Source organism: Hyaloscypha bicolor (assembly GCF_002865645.1).
Source record: "Hyaloscypha bicolor E unplaced genomic scaffold K444scaffold_113, whole genome shotgun sequence".
Taxonomy (NCBI): Eukaryota; Fungi; Ascomycota; class Leotiomycetes; order Helotiales; family Hyaloscyphaceae; genus Hyaloscypha; species Hyaloscypha bicolor.
The window spans coordinates 845,018-867,828 of NW_020194615.1; the positions used below are offsets into that span (position 1 = coordinate 845,018).

At 30.7% G+C, this 22,811-nt stretch overlaps 2 protein-coding genes across 2 annotated transcripts; one reads left to right on the forward strand and one right to left on the reverse strand.

Annotated features, from left to right (window-relative positions):
• Positions 1 to 5,188: 5,188 nt before the first annotated feature.
• Positions 5,189 to 7,587, reverse strand: K444DRAFT_564818 (uncharacterized protein). Its single transcript, XM_024877080.1, has 2 exons — positions 6,081 to 7,587; positions 5,189 to 6,044 (listed from the first exon to the last, which is right to left on the reverse strand). Exons 1-2 carry the CDS (start codon positions 7,468 to 7,470, stop codon positions 5,272 to 5,274), a joined length of 2,163 nt encoding a protein of 720 aa, XP_024734825.1. The 5' UTR covers positions 7,471 to 7,587; the 3' UTR covers positions 5,189 to 5,271.
• A 391-nt stretch (positions 7,588 to 7,978) lies between these two features.
• K444DRAFT_691480 (P-loop containing nucleoside triphosphate hydrolase protein) lies at positions 7,979 to 10,580 on the forward strand (the record flags this gene model as incomplete). The annotated part of the gene is made up of 4 exons (XM_024887794.1): positions 7,979 to 9,274; positions 9,322 to 9,787; positions 9,840 to 10,073; positions 10,146 to 10,580. 4 exons carry the CDS (start codon positions 7,979 to 7,981, stop codon positions 10,577 to 10,579), a joined length of 2,430 nt encoding a protein of 809 aa, XP_024734826.1.
• Positions 10,581 to 22,811: the final 12,231 nt, after the last annotated feature.

Below are 22,811 nucleotides of genomic sequence, written 5' to 3' on the forward strand. Positions count from 1 at the left end.
GAATATTCTAGCCATATTATATAGCTATATAGAAAGGGATATCCGGAGCTCTTAAAGTTTTTTGGAATTAAAAAATAATATATTACTAAGGATATTAGGTTTATTTATATCTAGGGAATATATTAGGTTACTAGTTTAAGTATAATACCTAGCAAGCTATAATATTAGTTATCTAATTACTACGAGTAATAATAGATATTTCTTTGGTTTATAACCCTATTTCTTAAGTATATAGTTAATCTTATTAATAGTAACTAATCTAATTAAGTTACCGGAATCTTTAGTACTTAATTAGAAAATAGCTACTCTAATAAAATCACGGGAATAATCTAATAACTTAACTATTTCGAGAGTATTAAGGTCTAGCTCTTTTTTTCTTACCTAATATTTGGCTTTCCTTATAAGAAGGTCTTATAAAAAAATAAGAAGTATATTCTTTTACTTTTCGGGTCTAGTTTTACTAGTTCTTTTTAGGATTCTAGTTAGAATATTTTCGGAGTAATTATCTTTTTAATATTTCTTATTAAAATATTAGATTTTCTAAATAAGGTCTAGCTAATTTGTCTTATAATTCTCTAGCTAATAGAGTTAATTCTATTAATAGTCTAGTAGAATATTATATTTTACTAGCTATTTCCTTCCCAGAATTATATTATAAAAGCCGAGGTTAGTAATAAGTAAATATTATTGAGTTTGGAAATACTAATTAATAGCTAGATCTATAATAGCTAGATATTAAATAGTTTTACTAGATTATTTATTAAAATTTTGTAAGAAAACAGGAGTTTTGAATTTATATAAGGGCATTTATAATACTTTTATTAAGAAGCAAATATGCTTTTAGTTAATTAGAATATATATATTTATTCCGGTATTTACTAAATACTAGAAGATTATAGTTTTACTTTTCTAATATACTTAATAATTAATAAGGAACTAGTTTCTATTAATTAGCTAAATAAGATCTACGGGTTCTTAGTAAAGTTCTTACTCTAGAAAAGCTATCTTTATATCTAGAGCTAGACTTTTCTCGACTTATTAATATTATACTTTTTATTAGATAGTAAATAAGAGTTAGTATTCTTATTATCTATTTCTAAATTATTAGCTTTCTCTAAATAATCTTCTTTAATAAGTATAATTTTATTAAAGTTAGAACAAGTACTTTTTATATATTTAGGCTTTCTATAACTATAATAATAAAGGCCCTTTAGCCGGTCTAGTCTCTTCTTAAATTCTTAGTAAACTACTTTCTTTAGCTATAAGAATACCGGCTACTAAGATTAATCTATTAGATATAGGGTTACTATAGCTTCTTGAATTCCGGTAGGCTTTCTAGCTTAAGATAATATTTAGTAGCAAGTAGTTTCTACTAGTTATTCTTTCTAGAATTACTAATTTTTAATTAAGAGAAGTCTATTCTCTTATTCTATATATTACTTAGTAAGGTTCCTAGAAATATTAAACTTCTTATTACTCAAGTTCTTAAGTAGCTCGAGATTTATTTTATTTATTAAATTATTATATTAGTTATCTAGTAACTTCCCTAGTTTTATTATTAAGTAAGTAAACTTTATCTAGAATACCAGGAATAGCTTATTTCCTTATTTTAGGTACTAGTATATCTCTTTTATTTCCTAGTACTTTATCTCTTTGCTTTTATTATAAGCTTACTAGAGAATCTTAAAAATCTATTTAGTAATTAAGATCTATCTAACTAATTCAGGTTCTAGTTAATTATAAATAAAGTTATAGGCATTTCCGGTAACTAGTTATATTATATAAGTAATCTTTAGTAATTTACTATTAAATTTAGAAAAGTTCTATATTAGTTTATTTCTTATATTAAATATCTAGTTATTAATCTAGTAATTATTCTTACCCGTAAATAGGGTAGGATCCTTAATTCTAATGAGCTATAGTTAATTACTATAGATAGAAAGCGAGAGGAAGCCTTAGTATTAGCCCCTAAATAGTTCTCCTAACAGGAATCTATAGTATTTCTAAATATTTACTTATTTAAATCTCTATTTTATTACTTCTTCTTATACTAGTCTTTCCCTTATATAAAGTCGACTAGTAATTACTTCTAGCTTATTAACTTTCTTAGTAAGTTAATTAATATATAAGTGAAATTTCTAATAGTATTTTACTTATTTATTAGCTATAAGATAGTATTTATTAATAAGATTATCCCGTATAAGTAATCTTTACTAGGCCTTATTTATTTTCGGAGTATTTATACTAATTTTAAGTTCTAAATTAGCTAGTTACTTCTTAATATCTTTTTCCGAAATAGTATTATAATAGCTTTCCCGGTAATATAGGTTTATAATATTAAAGTCCGGCTTTTTCATTTTATTATACTAGGGCCTCTTATCTAATATACCTATAATAATAATACTTGGCCCCGGGCTATCTATAGTAGCTTTAGAAAGAATATTAGCTATAGAAATAAGTACTAAATAAGTTTTTCTTATTTAATATTAGTAAACTATAACTAATTATTATCTTATTTAGTTTTAAGTTAGTAAACTAAAACTAACTATTATCTTTTCTTATTTTAAATTAGTAAATTACTACTAATTCTTCCTATATTAGGAAAGGAGGCCAGTTCTTTTATTCTCATTAGTATTAAGGAAATATTATCTATTCTAGTTAAGAGTTAGGCTTTAAGGTTAATCGGGTTATAAAAAATAATATCTTTCTTCTTTTATATTAGTAAAGAACTAATTACTAGAAAGGAAATATTATCTGTTATAATTAAGAGTTAGGCTCTGAGATTAACTAGGTTATAAAGGATATTATATTTCTAGTTAAGCTCTCTAGTTCTTTATAGTTTGAGGAGGTTATTAAATATTAAAAGTAGTATTCTGTTTTTACTTTCCAAGAATAAATATGAGTTCTTTACTAGTAATATTATATTGCCTCTATAGGCCGAGTCAAGTAAGCTTAGTATTATATAATAGCGGGATTAATATAATAGTTAAAGGCTTAAAATTTAAAGAATCTTATATATTAGAAAATACTAAGCTATAAAATAAAATAGGGAGAATGCCTTAACCTTTAGTATTATTCCGTTTAAGTAATTCTGGCTTAGTTTCGTTTTATACCTGTTTCTAATATCTTATTCTTAGTAAATTATACCCTTATACTAGCCATTATAAATAAGGCAAAATAGAACTAATTTAATTATATAATATAAGTTAAATAACTATATTATCTAGCTAATTATTATACCTCTTCTAACTAGTACCTAATTAGGCTAGTATAGGTTATATAATGCTCCTAGCGGCCCTAATAGAGATAGATCTTAATTAGAGCCTAGTAATATTTCGAGAAATATATTATATTAATTATATTTTACTTATATATTAATTAAATTAATTATAATTAATCTAATTAATCTAATTAATATATATATAATCCTATATATAACTATACTAGCCTAATCTGGTAATACTTATACTCGCTCTAAATCTAGTATTATACTAATTAGAAGTAGTAATACTTAATAAATAACCTGAAGCTAAATTAAAAAAGAAAGAATATAAGAAAATAACTAGTTTATTATTATTAAAAGCTAGTATATAGCTACTATTATATAAGCCTAACTAGGGCTATCTAATAAGTGCTTTAATTATTTAATACTTATTAAATAAATAGTAATTTATTATAATTATATAATAAATTAATCTAATTAATTATTATTAATCTAATTAATTATTATTAATCTAATTAATTATTATTATTAATCTAATTAATTATTATTAATCTAATTAATTATTATTAATCTAATTAATTATTCTAATCTAATTAAAAAAAATCTAAATTATATTAATTATAATTAATTCTTTAATATACTAATAAAGCCTAATAAAATGCTTTTTAAGAAAGATTTGGCTTTATATATTTATATTATTTTTATTTTTATTACTAAAATAAAGCCAGAAAAGTAATAAGAAATTAAAGGAGATTTATTATTTAAATAATATTATGAATTGATTTAATATAAAGAAGATTTTAATATTTTTATTTTGAATTCTTTATTACTTTAATTAATAAATATGTTTTTATAATAAATAAAATTAAAAGAATATTAGATTTATATAAGCTTTTATTAATATTATTTAGCTTATTATTAATAATAATAATAATAACATATAAACTATTATATATAAAGCTCTAATATAGAACCTCTCGAAATATAAGCTATATAAAGTTTTAATATAGTAAAAAATAAAAGTAAATAAAGCCTTATAAGAACTTGAATTAAGTAACTTTAAAAACTAGCTTTAAAAAAACTGAAACTAAAAGCTCTAAAATAACTAGCAAATTTATAAAGCTATATAATTTTTCCCGAATTTATTAATTTCTTAGATAAGAATAATATTAATCCGGAGTGCTCTTCTTGGAGCAGGTGAGCTTGTCGACTTTTCTATGCGCCGAGCCCTCGCCTGGTTCACGGACAACATCCCGCCTTCCCATTTCTGCGACCTGGTGGACCAGACGCCCGAACATCGGGGGGTGTATTGAGCCCGCGCCTACCAGGACAAATACGGTTATACTAGCCGCAAGTGTGGTGCGGAAGCTCAATGTACGGTTATAATAACCGTACAAGGCTGAGATGCTGCTGAAGTGGCAAAGTCGACTCAATGCTTTGGAGAGGTGGCCGAGGGCTCCTCAGTGACCTCGCCGAGAGTCTCCTCGGCGATATCTTCACCAGAAGCCTCTTGCTCAACAGGCCGGCCGACCAGATTGGCTATGGGATCAGTCGTGCTAGGCGTGGCGGCAATGTCAATGATATTAGCAGCCGATTGCTGATGAAGCTGTTGGACGTGGAGGTCGAGCTTGTTACGATTGTTGATAAGTGCGACGAGGGCTCCCATCTTATCATTTATGGTTCTTATAGCCATACTTGTTCTTCCCTGGTTACTCTTGTGTGCTGATCGGTGTTCTGGGTATTAGAAGGAGGGTCTTCTCAGCTCCATAGCCATTGTAATAATAGCAATGTACAAGTAGCTGAATCACAACACCCTGTGCCAAATCGTGAATGTTGCGCCGAGCTTCGTGAAGTCGTGATCAAGAAGTCCCCATTCTCTAAGGCCAGTCATAAACGCTTTGAAGCAGGACTCTTCAAATTTACGAATTATACCATCAAATTTATTTTTTGCAAGAGAATCGCTTCAGGCAATTAGACATGTAGTCGCAGTTCACGCTTGCTGCTTTTAGATCTCATCATTGTCGGTTCTACATTATAGATAGGTGAACCTAATTAAAGTACGCGTTTTTCTCAAAGAGCCCAACAACTCGAAACCATTGAATATCATCTCGACTCAACGTGTACAAGGGAAACTTTTCAGCTTTTGATATCCACGTTCCTGGATCCAGGAAATCCTTACAAACTACCCTGTCTTCCAACGCGTTGTCGCCCTTTGGAGACACAGAATCGTATCGAGTCCATAGATCAGAATGAATACCTATGAGAGCATCTCCGACAACACTCTGCACCTTAACAAGGATCAAACCTCCTTCTATGAGGGTGGAAGTGTGTAGTGGGACATCAATAGCGAATCCTTCTGCTCCACGCTTGGAGAACACAGCATTAAAAGGCCCTCGCTTGATCAAACTCATCTTAGGCTCGAGCCTGAGCAAAATTGCTAGGATAATCTGCGTATCCATCCCAGTAACGGAGTGTACCTCACTCACTGATTTGCATACCACCTGACCGCGGAAGAAACGGCTCCAAGGCCAGTTTTCGACACGGAGAGATTTCGCAACAAGTAACACGAATCCAGCAAACAGCCAGCAGTAGCTAGCGAGCCCTAAAGGATCAACTCCGGTGATTCGATCGCCTACAGTCAGTCCCATGGCTAGGCCGCCGAAGACAACCACCGCAGATCCGCCCAAGAATCCCCAGGCGTACAGCTTATGGGGAATGATAATTGATGTCTCATCGATCATCCAGGTCTGGAACTCCTTCATAGCCTTAGCCATTCTCCTCCGCTCCGCATCCCGAGTAAGGCGTATACTCTCACTGGTTGCTGTCTGCTGATCATCAACATACATTATCGGTAGACCTGTCGTCGCTGACCTGGCCAGAGCCTTCCCACGGGCAAGCACTGAATGCGAGATATCGCAAACGTCATCATCGCTGAAGATATCAAACCGCTTGGCCATATATGCGCTTGTCCGAGATGTAAACACTGCCAAGAAAGGTTTTTGGTTGACAGGCTTTACTGGTGCTGTTGGATCTGTGATTAAGGAGACTTTGTTGGACAAGTCCTGGAGCAGGCTAGGAAAGCTGCCGCAAACCATGAAATATGGGACGAGACTAGTGATGGCTCTCTTCATCGTCGACAACTTCACAGACGAAGTGAAGTTGCCAGGTAGCCGTTCAAAAGTTTTAGGGTCGAGCTCTGTCCACTTCCACGACAGTAGAGTCCAGTCCTGGGATAGGATGTTCTTGTCGGCTGGCAGGTCTGCCAAAGGTTTCCAGGCGTCCAGGCACACTTGGAATGCCGCACCCGCAGACGCAATGACTCTCGAATCAGTAGCGCTACCAATGGTACCATCGCGTTGAGAGCAGAGGAACAACCGCCGGTTAATGATGTAGTCCTCGTACATCATAACACTGGTATTGAAGACATCCGTCGACATCTCTGTGTCTTCATTCGATCTGAGATTTGAAAGCGTCGATACAAGAAGACGGGAGATGCCAAGATGAAAGGTCTTCATAAGAATGAAATATCGCATCTCGGCATCGACCGAGCCTCGCTCCAATTGAGGCTGCTGGCTGTTCGGGATCTTCTCCGGCGGCACTAATCCATCGTTATCCAATGTTGAATTGCCGTATTCCATTCTGCTGTCCACTTTCGCTTGGTGAAAGGTACGAAACTGGACTTCCTCTGTCCTTGTGAGGCAAGTTGCCGCAAACATTGGCAAGTCGTTCACCAAGATCTTCAGCTTTGCGGCAAACTTTGCAACTGTGACGACGCACTGCTCCTCCCACAAAGCCCCACGCATCACGCGCAAAAGGACGCGCACCATCATGCCAGTAAGGTAGTTGACGATGGCATGGTAGTATCTGTCATTGCTGTTGTCGAGACGGAGATGACGCTGGAATCTTTCCTTTCCTTCATCGGGGTCGTAATACCGCAGTAATCTGTTATGTGCGGTGTTGTAGGTCTGTCGATCTGCCTGCTCAGACATGTGTTCGATCAACAGCAGCTCATTGTCATGGTTACAGATATCAAGCGCGTCTTGTAGCTGTATTGCAATCTTGTGTAATCTGGTATAACCATCTCGATCCGCTTTTCCAAACCAGTCTTCTTCTCCGTGGAGATGAAGTGCTGCTGGAGAGTTTGCAATTTTGACAAGACGTGCCACTTCCTTCTCCCAAAGCCCGGTCTCGTCCTCCGCAGTTGTGCCATAGGGTAAGAGGTCATCGAATTTTGGAAGATCACTCATGACATAACCGCTCTTAACCACAAAGTGTTCATGGCTCCTCAATGTTGATTTGGTGGTTTCCACGTCGAGGCTTGGTAAGGACCACTCTACATGAGCTTGCTGCTGGTCCGATTCTGGAGTTGATTTCTTAGACCTCTCGATGTCGCTTGAATCAGCAGGATTAATTTTCCCTCTGCTTAACGTGGCCATCGTGATTACTTGATTTGGTGCTTGACGTCAAAATGCCAAAGGTTTGCTTTCGAGTAAGGAGACTGCTTTCGTGATCGGTGGGGGAGCGTCAGCCGATTCATCCTTGAATATCAGCAGGTATGCATGTTAGGGGTGAAAAACCTGAAAGAAAGCCTGAAAGAAAGCCTCACGCAAATTTTTCAATGACTGCGCCCTGACACAGGTTACCTCACAGATGTTGGGCCGCAAATGACGAGCCACTAGTCGTTATAAGTAATTATCTAGCGGCACGCCATGCACAGCCCCGAGCTGCCACAGGGTTCACCGATCCCGGCCCCACATGAGCGCTGCATATCTACTCGGTCACAATAAACATTACCTTGACAAAAAAAAGCCCCCAAAGAGATGGGCAGGCAGTGGCTGTGTACTGATCGTCATTGAGGCCTTCTGCTTTGGTTCGACCTTTTCCTCCTGTTTCAGTGATTTCATTTCTGAATGGATCATCTCGGATTTCATGCTATCTATCGCTCGATCACGTCCGATTGTAAACCGGCAGGAACAACATCTTCAAGGCAATATGGAAGATGATTTCATGGAAGACAACTTCGAGGAATCATACGAAGACTACACGAAGTTCCGCAAGGCCCCAGAAAAATCCGATGAGAAGCCACCATACAATTCTGGCTTTGAAGATGTCACCCAGCTCTCCAACTCATACGGGAACACTGGTGATGTTTTCAAAACGTCTGAAAAGCAAAGTAGAAGTAGCGATGGAAGGAAGAGGTCATCGAAGGGTAAATTCAGTGATGTCTCTCTCCTCTTCAGACGCATCTATCACTATGATCCCAATAAGGGTGATACATGGACCTTGAGGTTGGAGATCCAGTCCACAATTCTTCGTCAAGCATTCAAAGAGATCGTTCAAGGGTTCACGTCGATCAGTCTGGAACAAGATCCTATCATGATTACCGAGCCTTTCTCTGACCTATACTTCAATCGAGACCGAATCCAGAAAGCAATCAAAGAGGCAACAGACGACGGACTCAAGAGAGAGCTTGAGCTGTTGGAAGTATTCCAAAAATCTTATATGGGGAAGACAATCACCGCAATCGAGGCTTCCCTGACGGAGGGCCGGATTAGTGCCGCAGATCTCTGGTCTCTCTTTCCGGTTGGATCCGAGATCATCTTGCAGAGTAGGGAAGCTCCAGAGAAGACAATGATCTGGTGCGTCGTCGTCAAGAGTTGCTTTCAACAGAGCAGAGATAATCAACAAGACAATCTGCTGCCTGTGTGGTTGATCACCGCCGAATTTACTAGCTTCGATGGTAAGCAGTTTTTAAAAGTTGAAAGGCCATTCGGGATTGGAGGATTCCAAGGCGCCAAAGCAATTCGCGCATTGCCCGCCTATCCTCTCGACCTACATCCATTGAAAGAAGAGTTGAGACAAAGTCTCATCGAGCGCGGAAAGAAATACGTTGAGCTCTGCACTGGCGATTCCTTACAAACAACCCGTGCAACACAAGGGTCCCACCGCACTTGCTCTGGTCCTTTCTGGGAGATCTCCGGGGGTGAGAGCCATCCCATGGTTACAAACACCACTACTGGCGTCGACTTCTTTAGCAAACCTACTCGTGAGGTAATAAATCCCATTCGCAGCAAGGTGCACAGCTGACATTTGTGCAGCATGAAGGAAGACTCATCGTTGATCCCGCGGGCAAGTATCTTGAGGACCCTCGATTTCGGGAAACTATTGTTGGTGGATATGCTGGCCCCCGGGAGGGGCCGGTCGTCTTGCAGGATAACCAGCGAAACATTAAGTCTGTTCTCGGTGCTGATGACATGGGTGGGCTAACTGGAACCAATCTTCAACCCGAAGACTTCCTCACAGCGCCAGCAACTATTGTAGCCTATTCCTTGAAGTTCAAGAGATGGGGTCTCGTTATGGTTGACTCTGTGAGGCCTATTGTCTGGAAGCAAGGAACATACGATATGCTGCAAATGGACAAGAAACAGAAAGAGGTTGTGAGCGGCCTCATTGAGAGCCATCATGCTTCTTCTCCTGACTTTGACGACTACATTCCGGGTAAGGGACGCGGACTTGTGTTCCTCCTCCACGGGCCCCCAGGATGCGGGAAAACCATGACAGCTGGTAAGCTCCTTTCAAAAGCTTTTGTTAGACTCTATATCTGAGATCAAGACAGAAAGTGCGGCTGAAACCCTTCGATGTCCCCTTTACTACATTAGTGGGGCCGAACTAGGCTTGTTAGATATGGCCTATAGTTACAATAACTCGATCTCGATCGAAGACAAATTGGAACGCATATTCAAAAGGATCGCTCGATGGGAAGCTATTCTTCTTTTTGACGAGGCTGACACTTTCGTTGCCTCCCGCGGAGGCCATTATTCAGATGGGAAGAAGAATGCATTGACTTCAAGTATGTATTTTTAGCCTTGTGTGCTCCTTTAAGTACGATTATCGTTGGAAGGGGCTACTAATTTGAATCTAGTTTTGCTGCGTATGATTGAGTATCAGTCTGGCATTATCTTTCTTACCACCAACAGAATTACCGATTTCGACAAAGCATTATTTTCAAGAGTACACATCACTCTCAGATACGAGCCACTCGTTCCGAAGCAGCGGAGTTTCATTTGGGAAACAATGGCTAAACAGACAGACTGCGACTTCGATGAGTCCGACTTCGAGAGACTAAGCCGAATTCCGCTAGATGGGCGAACCATTAAGAACATCCTGCGAGTTGCCTCGTTGCACGTCAAGATAAGAGAGCGTAATGCAAAGAGCTCGGGTTTGAAGATGGGGATTGCTGATGTAAAGGCAGTCTTGCCTTTTGCTATGGGTGATATCGAGAACAAAATCACTGCTCAGAAGGTTGAGGAGTTTTACAATGAGTCGAGCTTGGGCATAGAGGATATAACACTATGAGAAGCGTGGTTAGATCTTTTTGCTTAACTACAAGTGCTATTCTCTTACTCACTTCCGGTGAAAGGGATTTCTGCACTGCTAATTGTCTTCCGCTGAGCTTTCGCGCAAAATTCCTATTTTAGAGCGGATGCTTGTGGGTCATTAGAGCAAGTTGACATTGATGGACTTGTCTTCCCAATCCTGTACAGGTATATCTCACTGCTGTAGAAATCTATCAATGATTCTAAAATCAGAGATTGACTCCGTTATCTTCCTGCCGTTAACCACTCTTTCGACATTAACACCATGTTCGGCCAGATCGGTGTATTGACCTAGGCAATCAATGCTCAAGACGACTGCCTTGGAGTTATCAACAATCTCAACAGCCCTTTTTTCAATCCACATTCAGGCCACCTCATCGTCAACATCGACTTGGGTGAGGTGCTACGCCCCAGAACAGAAAATCATTGGTCCAGTTTATTCCACTCCAATTACCACTGGATTCCGGGGCAGTATCTCCTGAAAGTGGCTCATCTGTACCTGTAGCATGGAGTGTTGGAAGTTCAGAGTCGGAGCGGATTTGGTATACATCACGCCTTCTGTAGTAGGCAAAAGCATAGAAGTGTAGCCAAATTCAATCTCGTGAAAATGACCTATTTGCACTGGTCGGGATTCAAGGATATTAGAGTTAAACCGAACACATTCCCGGGAACTGAATATTCTTTTCAACTCGCCTGAGGTGCCATGATTTGAGCAAAATTAGGGACAAAGACTTCATTGTGGAACCTAGTTCAGAACTCATGGGTGGTAATCTCCGGTTTGCCATAGAATTATCTCTGTTACTTAGTCTCTCGGCAGGTGTTAGAAGAGTGCTTATGGTATCTGCACATGGGCCAGCTAATCCATTTGACGCTGAAAAAAGAAAGAAAGCGTGAAAACTTGTACTGATGCGGGGGCAGGTGATGAAAGAGATGCTGCTGGGCAGAAAGCTTTCCAATGCTTGCCTTCACGATTGCTATGCGGCTTTCGGCAATAGAGAATAAATACGGTCGATGGATCAAAAGAATATAGAGCCAAGTAACCGTGTGGAGCTATTCTCGCTGTACAGGAAGCCAATGACATTCGAGTCAACTGGCCTAGCCGGATTCTCGAACTAAAAAATTACCGAGAGGGACTCAACGTAATCAAGCGCCTCCTAATAAAGTTTCTTGACCTTTGGATAGTCTCTCGGGAAGGGCCCTTCAGCTCCTAATGCTATAATTTTAGGTCAGTTAACGTGAAGTTAATACTCTATCAACAGGGCCGCTTCGCTAAAATTCAAGCCTGGCGGCCCTGTGCAAGCTCCGGGGCCAGTCTTTAATTTTGCCCTAATCTCGATTCGAGAAGAGAGAGTAACTTTAGCTTTAATATAGAGCTCTTTCTCTTTTTTAATAAATTATTATATTTCTAATTATATTTATAGAGCTCTTTCTTTTATTTTATAGGCTATTTTAAGCTTTATTTTTAATTATTAAATTCTTTATTATTTATAAAATCTTTTATTTAAATATAATTATATTAATATAATATATAAATTAAAAAAAATTATATTATATTTATAAATTTTTATAAAACTTATTTCTATTTATATAACTTTTTTTTTATAAATTCTTTTAAGCTTTATTTACTCTTATAAGTTTTTTATTATTTATATTTTTATTTATAAAACTATTTTATTTTTATATTTTAAATTCTTTTTTAGGCTTTTTTTTTAAAAAAATTAGCTTTTATATATAATTATTTACTATTTTTTATTTTATTAATTATTATTATAAATATAGTATTTAGGATTTAGAAAATATAATAAAAGATTTCTTATAAAAATAATTTAAAGCTAAAAAAGAAAAAACTAAAATATAAGAAATTATAAAAAAAAATATATATTTTATAATATATTAGTTTTAAAAGAACTTTAGTTTTTTAAATATTTCTAATATATTTTAAATATATTTTTCTAATAAAATAATTATATTATATATATCTAAAAAATATTTTAAATATTAGATATCTAGAAATTATAATATTATTTTCTTTTTTAAAATAAGCTTGTTTTTAAACTTTATAAAAGCTATTAATTCTTCTAATTTTATATTATTTTTCTTTTTATAATAAACTAATATTTTAAATATAAATATTATATATAAAAAATAAATATTTTTAATATATAATTTAGGAAAATTAATTATTATTTTTATATAAATTTAAATAAATATAATTTTCTTATATAATTTAGCTAATATTATAAGTTTTATAAAATTTTTAGTATATTAATATTATTATTATAAAAGCTTTATAAAATTAGAGAATTATTATTTAATATTAAAACTAGATATTATACTAAATTCTTATTTTAACTAATTTACTAAATTTTATATTTTGGTTTAGTTTTTATTAGTTTAATTATAATAACTTATTTAATATTATATTTTTATTTATTATTTACTAATATTAATAAAAGTAATTTTAAATTTATTTAATTTAATAAAGAATTCTATAAGTTTTTTTATAAGTTTTTTATATAAAAAGCTAAATATATTTCTATAATTTTTAATAGCTTTAGAAAAAAATAAATAATTATATTATTCTAGAATCTTAAATAAATTCTTTATTTAGTTTTCTAATTTCTAGTTTAAATAATTAGATTTTTAATATTTTATAATAATTTATATTTTATTTCTAATTTTAAAATTAATTAAATAATAATATTTATTAATATATATTATATATTATTTTTATATTTATTTTATATAATTTTAAATAAATTACTATAATTTATATTATTAATTTATTAATATTTTAGCTTTATTTCTATTTAGTTTTTTTTAAATAAACTAGTTTTAATAAAAAAGTTCTAATTTAGAAAAATATAAAACTTATAATTCTTTTTAGTTATAAATAGAAATTAGCTAATAGTTTTATATTAATTTTTATATTAAATTTATTATAAAAATCGAATATAAATTAGAATTTCTAATCTAATATAATTATTTAATATATTATATAAAATAAAAACAAAATATTAGCTATTTAATTATAATTATATTTTATATAAGAATTTGTTATAATAAGAATTACTAATTTGAGGCTAGCATAATTGCTTTACTTAGTCAGAATCTATATATTTACTTCCTAAAGCTTTATACTTTACTTAAGCTCTTTTCTAGCTAGTTTAATTAACTTTTTTATTATTTAATATAACTCCCTACTCTATAATCTTTATATATATTAGTTATAAGCCCGGCCTTATACTAACAAGCTTCCTAATTAGTATACTATAGAAAGTATTCAAAAGCTTATTTAATTTATTTCTTCGAAAATTACACTTCGGTTTGCATTTCTGTTATTAACTACTTAATAAAACTCATTTCTATAGTTTCTACTATTTCTATAAGCTTAATTGCAATTATATTAGAAGCTATAATAAAGATTATTATTCTAAAGAACTACAGTTTCTAGCCGGACTAATTTAATACTCTCTATAAAGTAGCCGGTAATAAGGGCATCTGAAATAAGATTAATCTATTTAATAATAAAGTAATTAAAACGAATATAGTAGCTTCTTCCAGGCCTTCTCTTATAATTAACAAGCTTATACTAAAGGAAATCGAGGATTACTATACTAGATACTAAGTTAAAGTAGAGAATTAGAATAAGAATACTCGACCTATAATTAGTATATTAAAGAATTATTTAAGTTATTTAAGTTATTTATAAATAATTCATAAATAACTTAAATAAAATAAGAGTAATAAATATCTTAAATAATTTGAGTAAAATAGAATAATTATTTATAAATAATATAAATAACTATAAATAACTAAATAGAAGTTATATAAAAGTTAATTAATTATAGTAAATTAATATATATTTAAATTTAAAAAAAAGAACTAAGGTATTTATTAAATAGCCTTATATAAGCTAAGCTAATACTTATATAAGGCTATTTAAATACAGATTTTATATTATAAATAAACTAATTATTACTAAGGTTCAATTCGCTTACTAAGTACTATAACTACCTAATTGGGTAGTAAGGTAATATTAGGTAAAGCTAGGTGCGGGCCCTCCCCGAAGCCATACCAGATTAGGCTAGCTCAAGTATATATATAGATTATATATATTATTTAAATTATTTATTATTATTTATAAATAACTTAAATAATATATAAATAAAATAAAAGTAACGGGTTTTTAGCTTAAATAAAATAAAAGTAATAGCTATTATTCTATTCTATTCTATTTATTTAATATACTACCTATAGTTAAGAAAGAATTAAAACTAGTATTTCTATAGCCTATAATATTCGGAAATATTAGAAATTACTATTTAGTACTCTTATAGAACTATAAGATTAAGAAACTAGACTAGATAAATAAGCTAGTATACTACTATATAATTAGATAATAGCTTTATTAAATAGTTAATATAGAGATTCTTATAAACTCTATTTTAGAACTTAAAGAAAATAAGTAAAGTTCTATTTATAAGGTTTTTAAGGCTTTATTAATAAAATATAATTCTATAAATATAGTATAAATTATTATTATTCAAAGAGTATATAGCTCGGTTCTATTATAAATAAGTAAAGAAGAAGTAAACCCAAAATACTAGTTTACTAATTAGAAAAAGGCATTTAATTATACTAGAGTTTTTAAAATTACTAAAATTAAAAGTATTCTAGTAATAATCGAGTTCTTAATAGCCCTCTAGTAGAAACTTGTACTAATCTAGGTAATAGAATAGCTTAGTAATCTATATAGTAAGAATAAACTAGAGCTTCTGATTCTTATACTCAAATAGTATAGCCAGATATTTAATTAAATAATTTTAGAAAATTAGAATATTAAATACTTAGAAGCTTCTATAATTTTTACTATATTCGGGAATTAATCTAGTAAAGAATCGGATAATAAACCCGATTTGGATAAATATAAGTACTATAAGTTCTCTTATAAAAGTACTAAGAACTTTAAGTACTAGTAGAACTCACTTAGCTATATTACTATAGAAATTGCAATTACCGGATTAAGTAAAACTTAAATAAAATTCAAGTCTAATAAGAAATAGATTAGAAAGATTTAGGAAAAACTCTTAATTAAATATTAGAAGAATCTGAAATTTTAGCTAGAAGAGAAATATAGTATAAAAATTACTAGTAAATAAGCTATAGAGAAACCAATATCTAGTACTAGTTTTAAAAAAAAGCTTAAAGTAGCCGGAACCCAATTTTCTAGAAACTTTAATATTATTTTAGTAAATCTAATATTTATAATTTAGAGCTCAGGCTAAAAGATTTATATAATACTTAATTTCTTAAGATATTTATTCTTTTAAAACACTTTATTAAATAACTATAATACTATATATCTAGTTAATAATAAGGATCTAATTAATTCTAGTACTTTTATTAAAGCGAAAATTAATAATTATATAGAAGCAGAAATAATTAGTCTTCCGATTATTAGATATAGTACTTATATAATTAAAAATATAGTTAATAGACCTATAAAACTATATACTAAAGATCTAATTCTTTATAATATTATAGTTATTAAAGGGTTTTATATAAATATTATTTCTGAAACTTACCTAGTAAAAAAGAAAGCTTAATATTATAGATATAATCTTATAGTTAGACTAGAAAATTATAAAAAGAATATAGTATTAATATAATTAAAATATAGGTTTAATTTAGTTTTCCTTAAATATAAGCTACTTTTTACTTACTTTAATATTCTAATTAAAATTCCTACTAGTACTAGTAGTATACTTATATTTCTAATACTCGAATATTTAATTAGAGCTTAATATAAAAGATTAAGGAAGTATTTTAAGCTAAGAAGTAATTTAGAAAAAAAATAATATATAAAAGTAAGATATTTAGTTTATAAAGCTTTATAAAAGCTTATTAATTATATATATAATATAAAAATTAAGAAACTAATAAAAATTAGATACAAATTTTATATTTAAATATATATTAGATAAGTAATCTTATATAGGCTAACTGAGAGAAAGTCTATTTAACTATTTTAGAGGATCTTATATATAATGAGTATATGTAATAGTATATAAATAGGTATTAGATATTATAGATCTAGTTTCCTATTTTGGGTATAGCTTGCGATCGGAATTATATAGATTATATGGGATTTCCTAATTAAGTAAAAGGCTTTATATGCCTGGCTAAGTACTAGGGAATATATAGGGAGATACTCCTAGCTTTGGAAGGGGTATTAATTAGTCTCTTATTAGAATTAATTCTTGGAATTAGTTATATTTATAAGCATTACTCTATAGCTTACTTACCTTAACTACTTATATATTACCCTGCTATTATATACCTTATATTCTAATTAATCTAACTTTCGGGGAGCAGTTTATTACGAGGTAGTCAAGCCATTAATAGATAAAACCACTAATAGCTAGAGTATTAACCAGAAGAAGCGCCTCTACTATTACTAGGGTAACCTAGTCAGGTACCCAGAGAAGTACCTAGTTAGCTACTCTAGCTACTACCTAATTAGGAGAAGGAAGTAGAACTCAGATATCCCCAGAACTAGCTAGCAAGATAATAATAACGGAGAAGCTAGCGGCGGCTTATTATTATATTACTAAGTTAGAAGCAGAGATATAATAGAGGGAGAATCTAGAGGATTTAGAAGCTTAGATTTACTATCTTAAGGATATTTGGATATCTATTATAGAACCTATTATACTACTAGTAGTATATTTAGTTTATAGGGCTCTAAAAACCCGAGAATTACTAACTTATAAGGGGAAGAGTATTAAGGAAGCCCAGGACTTCTTTTACTAGGCAAAGCTAAAATAATATAAAGACGGCAGAATTACCTAGGCTATAGATATAGTAAAGGTTATATATTATACTTCCTGCTTTAAGGATATAGCTAGGGATATCTAGAAGTATAGGAAGTAATTAGTAGATATTAATATTACGGATTAAGAGACTTTTATTAAGTTTATAAAGAATTCTATCTTGGATCCAGAGAACTATAGTAATAATACCCTTACTAAGTTTAAAGATATAAAATAGTAGCTAGGTTAGAGTATCTAAAGCTTTATATCCTACTTGAATAGCCTATTAGATAACTTGGGATATACGGGTTTACTATAAGAGCGGAATAACTTATTTAGTAGCTTAAGGCAGGAAATTCGGGACGAGATTAATTACTAAGGAAATACTTTATAAGAAAGAAAGAAGCTTATTTCTATAGCCATAAGAATTAAGAATAACTTAAACTAGTTTACTTAATAGGAATATAATAATAAGCTAATAAATTAATAAAAGAAAGGAAATTAGAGAAAAGAGAGAGGAAATAATAAAGAGAAACGGAAGAGAAATATATCCCTATTACGAGATTCATATAACCGGGGTAGTAAAAGTATAGTAATAAGGTCTAATATAGTACCTATATTGGGATCTATAAAACCGGATATAACTTGCTTTATTTACTAGAAAAAGGGTTACTATACTACTACCTGCCCAAATCGGGGAAAACCGACTTGCTATAATTATAACAAGTCTGGCTATAAGGTATATAAGTACCCAGAACTAAAGAAGCCGGGAAACGGGTATACCCTATAATAGTTATACTCGTTTATACTATAGAGAATAAGGCTCCTAAAACGAGAATAGTAATTAAGGTTACTATTAAGATAAGAAAAGGTGAGTAAAGAATTAGAGTATTAGTTAATTCGGGTATAGAGGCTAATTATATAAAGAGGAGGTTAGCCTTAGATATAGGTATTCCATTAATATTAAGGGTAATTCCCTTATCCTTACTAGAGGAAAGGAGGATTTATTTATATAGAGATTATATTCTTGGGATTATTACTAAGGATATACTAGGGAACTAAAAAGAGGCTAATATATATTTTATATTATATAATTTTAATCTGAATTATATTAATATAATACTTGGATTCCTATAGCTCTACTAGATTAATTTCCTGATTTTCTTTAGGGAGGCAATATAGAAATACCAGATTTGACTATAGAAGATTAAAGTTCTAAATACCAGGAAGTTTATTAAAGTAATAAAGTATAAGATATATATTTTTCTATTAACTGCCTATCCTATAATAGATAGCTAAAGGGTTACTACTATTACTATAAACGGGATAGCTATACTTCCCAGAAAGTATTAGGACCTTTTCCGAATATTCTCTATAAAAGCTATAGGTATACTATCCAACTATTATATAATAGAGTATTATATAAATCTGGAACCAGGATTCTAACTACTATATGGTCCTATATATACTTTATTAGAAAGAGAGCTTGAAATCCTTCGGGAATATCTTAATACTAGCTTAGAGAAAAAATAGATTCATTATTCTACTAGCCTAGCTAGTACCCTAATTATATTTGTTCCAAAGAAAGAAGGCAGCCTATATCTATATATTAACTACCGGAGTCTAAATAGGATTATTATTAAGAACCGAATACTATTACTATTTATTAGTAAGATAATAGACAGGCTTTATAAAGTAAAGGTATATATAAAGCTAGACTTAAAGAATACTTACTATTAATTGCGAATATAAGAGAGTAATGAGTAAAAAACGATATTCCAAATATACTATAGATATTTTGAGTACTATATTATATTCTTTAGACTATCTAATACTCCGGTAATATTCCAGGTATATATTAACTATATACTAGTAGGCCTTATAAATATTATTTATATAATCTATCTGGATAATATTTTAATTTATTTAGAGAATCCAAAATAGTATATAATAGCGGTCTAATATATACTCGAGTAGTTATAGTAATACTAGCTCTTTATAAACTTGGCAAAATACGAGTTTAATATAAAGAGGGTAAAGTTTCTGGGATTTATAATTAGCCTAGATAGTATAGAAATAAAGGCTAGCCGGGTTATAGCTATTAGAGAATAGCCGGCCCCAAAAAATAATATCCGAAAAGTCTAAGTATTTCTGGGTTTTACTAACTTTTACTAGAGGTTTATCTATAGATATTCCAGGGTAGTAAAAGAGTTAACTAATTTACTAAAAACTAGCGGAAAACTATTATATTAGTTTAGCTAGACAAATAAGGTAAATAAGGCTTTTAGGGAGCTATAAATTATATTTATAATAGTACTAATCTTTTATTATTTTGACCTAGCCTTAAAGATTTATATAGAAACGGATACTTTAGGATTTATAGTTATAGATATAATTTCCTAGCTTTTTAGTAAGGAAATAGAAGCCAGATAGTACCTTATTACTTTCTATTTAAAAAAGATAACTATAATTAAGAGCAGGTATAAGATATATAATTCTAAACTCTTGGCCATTATTCTAGTATTTCGTACTTGGTAGTATTACCTAATATATATCCGGTATACTATTATTATTAAGACAGATTATAATAACTTGAAATATTTTATAACTAAAAGAAAACTAAATAGTTAATAGATAAGATAGGTAAAGAAACTAGCTATTTTTGACTTTATCTTAGAGTACTAGCCGGGATATAGTAATCCCACTAATAGGCTATTAAGGAGGCCAGACTTTATAGCAGGTATAAATAAAGATACTTTACTACCTATACTTTATAATAAGCTATAGAATATAGAATAGAGAACCCTATAAGTAATAGTAATAGGATACTATACTATTCCTATAATACCGTAATATAAGGCCTAGAAAAGAGGAGATAAGTATTCCTTAATTAGTAAGATACTAAGGAATTCTAAAGAGGAAGTCTATTTTAGTAATAGAATAGTACCGGAGATACTACTATTTGAGCCTATTACTAGTATAGCTAGTTATAAATAGTATATATTACGGATTCTAGCTATATAGGTAGCTGGGTCCGAAATAGTATATAAAGAAAGCAGAGAAATATTACTTAAACTACTATTATAGTACTAAAGGCTTAATCTATTAGTATAATACCGGTAATATAAATAGTTCTTAAAGGGAACCTTTACTAGAGCTATTAAAACTTGGGAACTTAATATATCTGGGTTATTAAGATATCGGGATATTATCTATATACTAAATAAGCCGGCTCTTAAAAAAGAATTATTATAAGCTAACTATAATAATCCTATAGGTGGGTATTTTGGTACTAGTAAGATACTAGAGATTCTCTAGAGAAAGTACTTCTAGTAAAGTATAAGAAAGAATATAAAAGACTATATTAGAACTTGTCCTATATATTAATAAACTAAGATAAAGAAATATCTACTATATAATATATTTAGTTTATTTCTCCTCTCCTCTAAGCTATAGCAAGAAATTACTATAGACTTTATTATAGGGCTGCCCCTTTCTAGGTTTTATAGTAAAGTATATAATTCTATACTTATTATTATTAATAGGTATACGAAAATAATATAATATATTCCGATTACTAAGAAGGTCTCGGCTCCTGAGCTAGCGGAGCTATTTATATATTATATTATTAAAGACTTTAGTATATCTATAGGTATAACCTCTAATAAAGGATCTGTCTTTATAAGTAAGTTCTGGTTAAGTCTATACTTCTACTTAAAGATTTAATAATGGCTAAATATAGTATTTTACCTATAAACTAATAGATAAATAGAGAATCTGAACCAAATTCTAGAATAATACTTGAGGTACTATACTAGCTACTAGTAAGATAACTGAATAATAAAGCTTATTTTTATAGAATTTATATATAATAACTCTATATATTTAATAATAGGAATATCCCTATTCTATACTTTATATAGATTCTATTCTAGTATTAAATTATATATTAAGGACAATATTCCAGAAAAAGAAGTACCGGTAGTATAGAAAAGAGTATAAAGGATTTAAGTAGAACGGGAGGTACTAGAGAAACGATAATAAGAAGTAGTAGATATATAGAAAAAGTACTATAATAAGAAATATATTAATAAGAAGTTTAAGATATATAATAAAGTTATGTTTTATATAAAGAATATTTAATAGCTATAACCTAGTATAAAGCTAGCAAATAGATATCTCGGCCTCTTTAAAGTTCTGGAAGTTATAGAAATATATAGACAGATATACTATTTGGAATTACTACTATTATATTAGATCTATAATATTTTCTATATTTCTCTTTTGGAATTATAATACCTGCGAGCTAGTATTATAGTAGAACTAGAGCCGGTCGGAATTGAGGGCAAAGAGGAATTCAAGGTGAAATCTATTATAGCCTATAGGAAGAACAGAAAAGAAAGAGAGTATCTCATTTATTAGAAGAGCTATTTACTAGCGGATAATATATAGGAACTACTAAGTAATCTAGAGAATATAGCTTAAGAATTATAAGAATACTTGGAAAAGAGTAATATTATAATACTATTAGCTAAACGGAGGTATAAAAGATAAATGCTTTTATTAGGAAACTATTAAAAAACCATATATTTATTCTTAGAAAAACCATATAAAAATTATTAAAAACTTTAATTTCTATATTCTATAAATACCTTACCCTTATAATTACTCTCTATTATCCTTATTATTATTCTTATTAGGATTCTCTTAAGAAACAGGTAGTAAATTAACCTATAAAGCTATTAGCTATTAATAAGAAACAAGAAAGAAGTAAGCTTACTTAATACTAAAGAATATTAATTATACTATTAAGAGTATTTTATACTTATACTAAGCTAGTAAGAATTACTTAATCTATTCCTTGGATTATTAGGGAAATCCATTAGCCTTGAATAATAGCTTTAATACGAGAAGTATATATAGTTTAGTATAGAAGAAGAGTAGTAATAGCCTTCTTTCTTTCGGGTAAAGAATAGGAAAGATACTTATATATATTAATAGCTTAAAAAAGGTAGTTTAACTATATTATATATACTTAAGGAACCTTGGATAGTATTAGAATAAGAAATAAAAGAAGGAATTTATAACTTATAAGATTATACTTCTTATTCTTAGAATAGTAGTAATTATATACCGAGCAATTATTACTCTTAATATAAGTGAGGTTAGGAAACTTAATAATATTTTTGAAATATTAAAGATAGTAAGGGCAAATTAAGAATATAGGAGCATTAGCCAAACGGGTAATAATAGGCTAATAAGTACTAAGAAAAGTATTTATCTTAATAGATAAAGAAATAGAAGAGGGAATTAGAAGAGGACTTAAATAAAGCTTAAATAAGGCTTAAAGAAGCTTAAAGGAGCTTAAAGAAGGCTTAAAGAAGGAAGGCAAGAGAT